The sequence below is a fragment of the Nicotiana tabacum genome, chromosome 9, assembly GCF_000715075.1.
Source record: "Nicotiana tabacum cultivar K326 chromosome 9, ASM71507v2, whole genome shotgun sequence".
NCBI lineage: Eukaryota > Viridiplantae > Streptophyta > Magnoliopsida > Solanales > Solanaceae > Nicotiana > Nicotiana tabacum.
In genome coordinates, this window is record NC_134088.1 from 58,516,230 (window position 1) to 58,527,375 (window position 11,146).

Consider the following 11,146-nt stretch of genomic DNA (forward strand, 5'->3'; position numbering starts at 1 on the left):
AAGTAAGTAGTATTTTAAGTAAGTTGAGATAATTCTTAATTATATAAATATTTGGTTAATTCTAGATTTTTGGGGGAAGATTAGCAATTAATTAAGATATTCTGGATAAGCTTGAACCCCAAACGTGGCATCATGAGATAATCAACCAAATGACTCTTTAATTCACAAAATAAGGTGGCACATCTAAGGAGATTGGTGTTTTAGTCATCACAAAGAATGTGGGGGCCTTAGTCATCACAAAGAATGTGGGGGCCCACAACCCATAATCTTGAAAGCCTTTCTTACATTATGTAGTAAGATAGATTGGCTTGCTAAGTATTTCTCAAACAAGACATCATAATGAATCCTTTACAAATGCTTATGGCAACGTAATTCACTTCAAGAAAAGTCATTAAAGATTTTGATCAAATTCATTTAAGAAAGATATCATACGGATCTGCTATGGTAAAATTGCTTCAACAAAATTCATACAAGACTACGTAATATAATAGCAACGGGATTTGCAATTCTAAGAAAGTACGGTACAATTTTTCTCAAAAATATCATACAAAGGTTTCCCTGCTTCGATCCGCCATTACGTGTTTTCGCAATAGACATGTGTTAGAGGGATCGTCAAGAGTATCAGTCCAGGTATGTTAAGGCTATCCCTTCTTTATTTTTGGGATGATCAATACAATACAAACGAAGAAATACCAGAGGTTTATATGTTCTTGATTCCCCATATGTCTTATTATTCTATCGTCTGTTCATGGGTCTCAGAAAATATGTAAGTTGATAAAGTTTATTTCATGATATTAATCAGAGGCATAATGGTCTTATGACATTCCGAGAAATTTTATTGACGTACTTCTCATGCATTGCATTCATTTACATTGACCCATGACCAGATGGCGTTATATACGCGTATATATGTATATTATGTATATGGAATATGGAAAAAGGTTATGGCGTTATATACGCACCACTACCTGATCAGCTGGTATACGTTGATGATTTATCCCACAGTGGTTGAGATGATATGATGGGTGCCCTCAGAGACTTGATGACGTTATGTACACATATACCTATGCATGGTATGGCATTTATACGTATATGCATGATATTTCAAATATTAATGATTCATAGAGTTGTTCAGACTTACATGTTGAGTCTTTTACTCCATGTTTCTCTCATGTCTATTATTTACTAATTTTCATTCCTTACATACTCGGTACATTATTTGTACTGACGCCCCTTTTGCCAGGGGATGCTGCATTTCATGCCCGCAGGTCCTGGTAAACAGGTTGAGAGTCCTCCAAGTAGGCTATCAGCTCAGCGAAAGATGTTGGTGTGCTCCATTTACTCCGGGGTTGCTTGTTTGGTCTATATGATTTAGACGTGTATTGTTTGGTATGGCGGGGCCCTGTCCCGGCCTTTATGATAAGTATGTACTCTTAGAGGCTTGTAGACATATGTCATGTATACAGATACTTGTATGGCCTTGTCGGCCTATATGTTAAGTATATAATGGATCACATTGGCCTTATAGTCCCGTATGTCACATGTATGAGTTTCTATATCAGTTTGGCTCATCCTATATGGAGTATTCCCTTATGTTTATTCTGGTTAGCCCATAATGGCCCGTTTAGCCCATTTTCCAATGATAGTACGACAAGAAAGATATGTTACATTGGTACTCAGTTGAGTAAGGCACCAGGTGCCCGTCGCAGTCCATCGATTTGGGTTGTGACAAAAATGTTGAATCTATTGGTAATGAATTGGTATTGTAGACATGTTCACCTTATTGTCTAATTAATGAAAATATGTATTATCTTTATTCGTAAGTGAGTTTGGGTAGAAGAAAATCTAACAGGCTTGCTCGGCCGGGTTCACTTGGTTGAGCGTCGGTTGCGCTCCCCGATTTTGGGGCGTGACAGTCCAAACTATACTAGCAGCATGAGATGTGAATATTACATGTATCATAGTTTCCTTCTGTGGCTAGTCATAACACCAACATCTAGATGGCATGCAATATCCTAATCTGCTCATAAACAGACGATCATTGCTAGATCGACTATGGAATCAGAGTTTGTAGCTCTGGAGTTAGCTGGTTATGAGGCTGAGTAGCTAAGAAACTTCTTAGCTAATATTCCTTTAATAAATGATGTATTGTCTCTTGTGTCTATGCATTGTGATTATCAAGTAACAATAGCTGTTGCAAAGAATAAATCTTATAATTGTAAAAGTAGACACATAAAATTGAGACATGATGTCATAAAATAGTTGTTAAGAGATGGAATAATTTTCATTCACTATGTGAAGTCAGAGATAAATTTGGCTGATCCTCTGACTAAACTTGTGGGAAGAAAATTAATTCGTCAAATCTCAAAAGAGATAGGGTTAAGGGCGACATGTTGTTAATAGAGATAGAAACCCAACCTAGGTGATTGGATATCCCATGAAGTAGGTTCATATGGGTAATAACAAGTTGATATTGACACTGAAGCACTAAAAGAAAGTGTTTGACTGCTACTAATTGGGAGGTTGAGTTATTACTCTTAATGAATTCATATTCCTTATGGATGGTGTATTTAAAAGCAGTATACACTTGATAAATTCACCTATATGAGAGTAGAGTGGTGCCGCTCCTATGAGATTTTGGCCTAGTGTCACGACCCAAAACTAACCCCAGTCGTGATGGCACCTATCGTAGAACTACGCCAGCCGACTCATTTCCAAACAAACCGATATTTTTATTTCAAAGATAATCTCAATGCTATTTAACATAAAATCTTCATTTAAGGAGTTCAAATCAAAGAAAACAAAAGTGCGGAAAAGAAAAGCCCGACATCAGGGTATCACTAGTCATGAGCATCTACTACAATCTGTCTAACAATGTCAAGGCTAACTCAGCCTGGAAAATAGCTAAATACAACTAGAGGAAGATAAGAGGGAGAAGAGCAGGGGCTACGGTCGCTAAGCAGCTACCTTGCTATCCCCGAGAAAATAGAAATCTTCAACTAGAATAATCAACAACCGCTACCGTATCCAGCTACACCTGTATCTGCACACAAGGTGCAGGGAGTAACGTAAGTACGCCAACTCAGTAAGTAACAACAATAAATAAATACCGAGTAGTAGTGACGAGCAATAAAGCATATAACGTTCATATCAGGAAATCTCAGTAAAATACCACATGCTTTTAAAATCCGGATTTGAATCAAAATATCTCATTTAAAGTAAAAAAATTATTTAAAGATATTTTTCAACAGTTTTCAAACAGAGAAAAAATGCAAATGTGAGCAAAATGATGAAATCAAAAATAGCCCCTCGGGCAAAACATCACTCATATACAGCCCCTCGGGCAAACCTCACAGTCACTCGTGCCACTCGGGCATACCTCACAATCACTCATGCCTCCCAGTCACTCAGCACTCGGCACTTGCACTCAATAGGTACCTGTGCTCACTAGGGGTGTGTACAGACTACGGAGGGGCTCCTTCAGCCCAAACACTATAATCTGCATGGACAACTCACGTGCTGCACGGACAACTCACGTGCTATAATAATAAAGTATGCTGCAAGCGGGCAGCCCCGATCCACACTCATCCTCACAATCAGGCCCTCGGTAGATATCAATCATGCTGCGGCGTGCAGCCCGATCCCATAAATATCCTCACAAATCAGGCCCTCGGCCTCACTCAGTCATAAACCTCTCAAGCCACTCGGGCATTTCAGTAAAACAGGGTATTCGGCCCAAAACATTTATATGCATTAAAATAGAGTCATAAAACTGAGTTATGTGGTAAACAAGTATAAACATGATTGAGTATAGATTTTCAATCGAAAACAATGAGAGGATAGTAAGAAAAAGCCCCTAAGGGTCCAAACAGCACTGGCGCAAGGCCCAAACATGGCATTCAGCCCAGTTTACAGAAATTCTTTCTAAAACATAGAAGTATCATATAGTTTCAACAAATTATGCAACTTTACAGTTGCTACGGGACGGACCAAGTCATAATCCCCAACAGTGCACGCCCACACGCCCGTCACCTAGCATGTGCATAACTAAAAATAGTAGAATGATACAAAATCCGAGGTTTCATACCCTTAGGACTAGATTTACAATCGTTACTTACCTCAAACTGGTCAAATCTCTACCCAACAATGCTCTTGCCTCTGGACTCAGCCTCCAAATGCTCCAAATCTATTTACAATCAGTACAATACTATCAATATACGATAATGGAATGAATTCCACAAGAAAAGCTACAAAATTAGACCAAAACCCGAAATTGGCTCAAACCCGCCCACCGGGCCCACGTCTCTAAATCCGACAAAATTTCCAAAACTAGAAAGCTTATTCACTCACGAGTCTAGCCATACCAAATTCATCAAAATCCGACATCGTTTGGTCCCTCAAATCCTTAAATTACTCTCCAAAAATTCCAAGCCTTAACCCCACATTTTCACGAATTACATGATTAAACAACGGGAAATCACCATATATATGAGTATTAGGGCTCAAGCAACTTACCTCACTGATAGCCCTTGAATCACCCTTCAAAAATCACTCCAAAATCTCCAAACACCGACTCAAAAATGGTGGAAATGAACCAAAATCGCGAAGGGTTCTATTTATGGTTTCTGCCCAGGTTTTTGGCATCTGCGGAAACTTGCACGCTTCTGCGCCACCGCACCTGCGGAAAAATCCATCGCAGGTACGGAACTCACTTAGGAGCCCAGCTTCCGCATCTGCAGCCCAAAACCCCGCACCTATGAAGGCTCACATGTGCGTCTCCTCCGCTTCTGCGAAGCCTGCCCAGCATCCCCCTTTCCGCATCTGCGCCCCTAGGTTTCGCACCTGCGGGCTCGCAGATGCGACCTCCAACTCGCACCAGCGCATCTTGCCTAGACCAGCGTTGCCCGCACCTACGCACTCCCCACGCGCACCAGCGGCCTCGCACCAGCGACTCTTCCTTCCGCAAGTGCGGAAATAGCAGTAGCAGCAGCTTCAGCTGCATTTTCCAACTTCGATAAATTCGTTAACCACCCGGAATCACCCTGAGGCCCTCGGGACCTCAACCAAAAATATCAACAAGTTATATATTAACATACAAACTTAGTCGAACCTTCGAATCACTCAAAACAACATCCAAACACCAAATTACCCTCGGTTTCATGCCTAAGAACTTCTAAATTTCCAAATTCGGCAACCGATGCCGAAACCAACCAAACCACGTCCGAATGACCTCAAATTTTTCACACACGTCACAAATGACACTACGAACCTACTCTAACTTCCGGAATTCCATTCTGACCCCGATATCAATTTTTCCACTGCCGACCGAAATCGCCGAATTTCCAACTTTCGCCAATTCAAGCCTAATTCTACCACGAGCCTCCAAATTACATTCCGGTCGCGCTCCTAAGTCCAAAATCACCTAACGAAGCTAATGGAACCATCATAATTCCAATCCGAGGTCAAATGCTAAAGAGTCAAATTTTGGTCAACTCTCCCAATTTAAAGCTTCAACAATGAAATTCTTTCTTCCAATTCGATTCCGAAATACACGCAACCCAAAACCGACGATTCACACAAGTCAAAGTACATCATACGGAGCTACTCATGCCCTCAAACAACCGAGCGAAGTGCAAATGTTCAAAACGACCGGTCGGGTCGTTACATCCTCCCCCACTTAAACATACGTTCGTCCTCGAACGTGCCCAGAGTTGTTCCAAAATCCATCAAATCGCTGTGTAACTTTCCTATGCACATACGCAGGGGTGATCCTACGTCACCCTATCCCATACAAGTCCGATAGCACAGCATAACTGAAATTTCTCAATTCAACCTAGCCCACAAGCCTTTGAATCAAATTTCCAACATTCAAAATTTCCTATAAGATGAGAAGTTTGCATCTACATACCGTATAAGTCTGAGCAGTCTGTACCAAAAGCCGTAACCATAACTCAAATACTCAAATTCAATACCGCATAGCTCGAATGCTCAAAGCAATGATTTCAAATCACAGTATCGATTCAAATCAACCCAGTGCTGGTAATAACCTCATATCAGACAACACCTCATTTTCAAAACCTTCGTACACTGCCGATGATGAAAGAAACATACCAAATTTATAGCCATTCATTAGACCAACAGGTCATGGAGCTCTCGTTCCTTCTACAAGAACTATAGCCAATTTCAAAGCCGATTTTCGATATTATCCTCCTAATTATACCACAATCAAATCCGATAGCACCCATTCTAGACCCAATGACCTCGTCTCATCCCACACGACCACTATAGTGACAAGACACATCACTACAATCTAAAGCCACAACTCGTGCAATTCGTGCTCCAGATAGCAACATTCCAAGTGTACCCAATCGTAACAATGACCCAAACAGGAGAACCGTTCCGCAAGCTCGACGGGTACCACCGCGATACAATGCTAAGAACCCATCATACACCGTAGAACCATAACACACGAATCTTACACAAAGGATCATATTTCCGCATAACTCTGCTGCAATACGTGACCCTATCCAAATACTGGTCCATATGAAACACCTCAAGCCACCCTGCTAAAATCAATAACCCTGCGCAATTCGACATCAAGTACCCAAAGTGCATTACCATAACCACGGAGAAGCAAACGACACCATGCCACACAAAACCCGAAAGAACATGACCAATACGCCATCAACCAAACAATATCCAATACTATTCTCGCTCAAATTCCGCTATAAGGCCACAATAGAACCGCATCATATATGCATATAACCAACGAATCACAACTCTTCGTAGCATAGAAGAGTAACTCACAGATCATTCCAGAACACGAATAAGCTTCACATCAACCGAATGGCACATCCTTCAACAATAGTATATGGAGCCAATCAATCCAGCTTGGTGTAGAATACACATCCTAATTTGGTCTACCACTGGGCCACAAATCAACTATGGTCAGCCACAAATAGATAAATAACCTCTGAAAGTCCACAATGACTGAATCATAATACATTCTATCATCTGGCTAGCTCCAGTCACAACTTCACAGTCCACAACCATGAAATAATCTGCTCCTGAGAACTCCCAATCTCCAATTCCATGGAGCTACTCCAAAAGAATTGTGCAAACATCTTATGAAGCTTGTTAATAACATAATTTGGTGGACTGACAGCTGAAAGTAGGTGGATGGGCATACTATGAAGAACATGAGAGATCAAAACATCCCTACCTCCTACAGAGAGCAATTTACCTTTCCATGATTGTAGTTTGTCAAGCACCTTAGTAATTAGGAATTGATAGTATTCCATCCTTCACCTCGAGTAGAAAATAGGGCATCCCAGATATGTTAAAAGGGAAATCTTGCCTTCCAATTCCAGTGATCCTATCTACCTTTGTAACCACCTCCATACTAGTAGAATGATGCATATATATAGCAGATTTACCTTTGTTCACCAGCTGGCTAGATCCAGCTTCATATGCATTCAAAACCTCCATTACCAACTGTAGAGAAGTAGCATTTGAGGATGAGAAAATAATAGTGTCATCTGTATATTCTAAGTGGTTGATTTTGGGGCTCCACTTAGGCGAACCAAACCCACAGAAGTATAAATTTAGATGCAGAGCATTCAAACCCCTTGATAATGCCTCAGCAGCTAATATGAAGAGTGTGGGTGATAATGGATCACCATGCTTAACACCTCTTGTAGACTTGAAGAAACCTTGAGGTTGGCCATTAATGAGTACTGAATACCAATTGTTTGAAACAATCCCAAACACCAAGCCAATAAATCTTTCACAAAACCCCATATTCCTTAATATCTTAGTCAAGAATAACCATGAAAGTCGATCGTAATCTTTTGTCATGTCAATCTTCATCACAACATTAGGTCCAGCCCTAGTTCTTAACCTAATATCAGTGATTATTTCTTGAGTTAGCAGCACATTTTCCACAATACTTCTCCCTTTCACAAATCCTGCATGTTCATCCGAAATTAGATTAGGGAATAACCCCACCAATCTCTCATAAATCACCCTAGAAAAGATTTTGTTGATGAAATTACTGAGGCTTATAGGCCTCATATCCGAAAATATTGTCACCTCCTTCTTCTTAGGCAAAAGCAACAAATTTGTATGTGTCACACATTTTTGTAACTCTTGAATATTAAAGAATGCTCTAACCATATCAAAAATATCGTCACCAATTTTATCCCAACAAGTGTGATAAAAAGAACCTGTAAATCCATTGGGACCTCCTACACATTCACCATTTAGGCCAAAAACAGCTTGTTTGACCTCCTGTTTTGTGGGCTGCCTAATCAAGTTTGAGTTCTGCTCCATCTTCACCATGCTAGCGATATAGTTTATTATGCCAAAAGCTGTAGGAATCACATCTTCTCAAAACTGTACCTTGAAGAAATTTACAGCTTCATCCTCCATCTCTTCGTGATCGTCAATCCAGTTTCCAAGTCTTTTTTGGATACGTCTCGGTCGCAATCTGTTCCTTTGACCATTTACTTGAGCATGAAAAAATTTGGTGTTTCTATCTCCATCGTTAAACCATGCCATACCTACTTTTTGTTTCCAAAACTCCTCTTCCAATGCAAGGTATCTAATCAAATCTGCTTGAACCTTTCCCTATTCATCTTTGTAGGATTAACTTTGAAATAGGATTCATGTACCATAACAACCTCCTCCGGACTTGCACTTTTCTGAAAGATATCCCCATATGTGGCTTTACTCCAAGTCGACAGAGCCTTTTTCAGCTTTTTCAGCTTGTAGTTGAAAATGATAAATGGATTTGCATTGAAGTTTGTGTGCCAGTTCTCTCTCACCACAGCTTTAAATGAATCATGTTTGATCCAAAATTTAAGAAACCTAAAAGCTTTCTTCACTAAAGCACCCCTGATATCATATTTCAATAACAAAGAACTATGGTCTGAACCAATCTTGGACAAATGAGTGACTTCCAATCTTGTGAAAGTTTGCTGAAATTCAATATTAGCCAGACATCGATCCAGTCTTTTGAAGATACAGTCTTCTTTTGCCTTTCCATTCCACCAAGTGAAAATACTCTCTTTGAAGCCAAGATCTACCAAGTTGCAAGTATTGACGCAATGCCTAAAATCATCTACCTCGTTCAATGATACTGGCAGTCCCCCAAAATTTTCTTCCACATCCCATGTTATATTAAAATCACCACCAACAAGCCATGGGACAGTCATATCTCTAGCCATTACGTACACGGAATCCCATAATTCTATTCTTTCAATGGGATCGCATTTAGCATATACCAATGTGAGAATGAGTTCAACATGTGTTTCAGTGTGAAATAGTCTCAATGTTAATTGTTGTACCATGTCATATAGAATAGTAACCTCAAAAACTTCATCAATGAATGCCCAGATCTTGTTTGATATATTTACCACTGCCTATGCAAATCCAATCTTCATTTTGTACCTCTCTAACTTTCGAGCCTGTTGCATTGGTTCCATGATTCCTATGAATTGAAAATGATGTTTTCTATGCATTTTGATAAGCCTCTCAAAAGCTTTATTCGTATGCACTGACCTAACATTCCAAATAATTGTATCCATTACAAGTTATTGAATTTAGTTAGGGTTCTTCTCATTTGTACCCCAGCTGTTGAAACACTGGAATTGTCCTTGATTTGCTTCTTCCTTCCTCTAGAAGCTGACATAACCTTATCCATGTGCCTTGGGAAAAGATCACCTTGCCTAGCCACTTTCAGAAAATTCTGGACAGTCAATTTTGCATTTAAGTCCTTTCCTGGTCTTTCAATATGATCTTTATTGTCTTTATCATTCAGTGCAGCTACTATACTGGATTTATAAGGTTTAGGTATCAAAGCATGATCCCATGTTTTCTTTTGTTGCTTTCCATGCCCAGTATGTGGTTGAACAGTAGACCCCTGCATGATCCCATACTTTGCACTACCCCTTTTGTCAAAAATAACATCCTCATTAAGCACATCAACAATACCAATTCCTCCTGGTTCAACTTCAAGGTTCACTGTAGCTATGTCAGGTTTTCCTTGAGCTGCATGGCTTACCTTGATTTTTTCCTGTGGCTTAGGCTAGCCCTCAACATTGTTCAGATTGTCCTCTTCATTGATCTTAATATAAATCGTATCTCCATTTACACTTTGTTCCTCCTCTTCTAGTTCATCCTCAGCAGATTCCTCCTCAACTTGCATTCCATCTGGTATTTCACCTTCTCCAGAATCATCTTCTATTTGATCATCCCAAAGCCTTCCTCCACTCCACTGTATCTTCTCATTTGTCTAAAATATATCACTCCTTAATTTGGAATCTGCAGGTTTCACCCTTTTTTATTTTTTGGGCAAATCTCCCTCCAAACGAGTATCTTGATGGAATATCTTGACATGAAATAGGTGTAGCTATCACATTACCAGTAAACGTTCTTTATACCCATTGGGATGTGGATTTAATATTTCTAGGTTGTTCATTTCCTTTCCCTGTATAACTTATATCTACACGATCCTTCACTGAATCAATCCCAGCTAGTGCAAGAGTAAAAATTGGAGCTACTTGATTTAAACTTTTCCAAGTTCGAGTTGGAGTATTTTCATCCTCCCCTGCATCCTCCACCAAAGCAGAAAAATTGTTAGTTGTTTGAACAGCTTCAACTGGGATAATTTCTTTCCCAATGTTGGCATGTACTTCCTCCCGTTGAACACATTTTTTCATTCGATTATCTCGCACTCTTTCCATTGTTCTCTTACATTCCCTACTATATTTCCACTTGTGAGAGCCATCAGTGGACTTTTCTCTTTGCCTTTTTCCTGCTCTTTGTCTTTACCATCCTGCTTGTCATTGTCCTTGTTATTACCATTAACATCTGTAACCTTCTTTCCTTTGTCATGCACCATCAGTTCTGGATGTAAATGCCAACAATCAATTTTATCATGTCCTTATAATCTACATTCCTTGCAATACTTAGGTAACATGTCATATTGGATTTTAACCCACTCAATTCTTGTCTCCCCGGTAACCTCATTCTCAATATCCACTCTCACTTTCATAGGAAGATCTATTAACAAATCAACAAGGACCTTGACCCTTGCACAACTAGGTCGTGTCTTATTGATAGTAGCCAAATCAAGGTGTAGAGG

The 11,146-nt window shown here is 39.8% G+C and overlaps 1 protein-coding gene across 1 annotated transcript; it reads right to left on the reverse strand.

Annotated features, from left to right (window-relative positions):
* Positions 1 to 8,388: 8,388 nt before the first annotated feature.
* LOC142163914 (uncharacterized) lies at positions 8,389 to 9,227 on the reverse strand. Its single transcript, XM_075221066.1, has 2 exons — positions 8,673 to 9,227; positions 8,389 to 8,628 (listed from the first exon to the last, which is right to left on the reverse strand). Exons 1-2 carry the CDS (start codon positions 9,225 to 9,227, stop codon positions 8,389 to 8,391), a joined length of 795 nt encoding a protein of 264 aa, XP_075077167.1.
* Between the last annotated feature and the right edge of the window lie 1,919 nt (positions 9,228 to 11,146).

Bases quoted from the DNA above. Each gene is read 5' to 3' on its own strand.
- LOC142163914 (XM_075221066.1), bottom strand. From the start codon at position 9,227: ATGGCTAGAGATATGACTGTCCCATGGCTTGTTGGTGGTGATTTTAAT. The intron at 8,629-8,672 runs GTACATGAATCC...AAAGATGAATAG, and splicing joins GTCCGGAGGAGGTTGTTATG to GGAAAGGTTCAAGCAGATTT.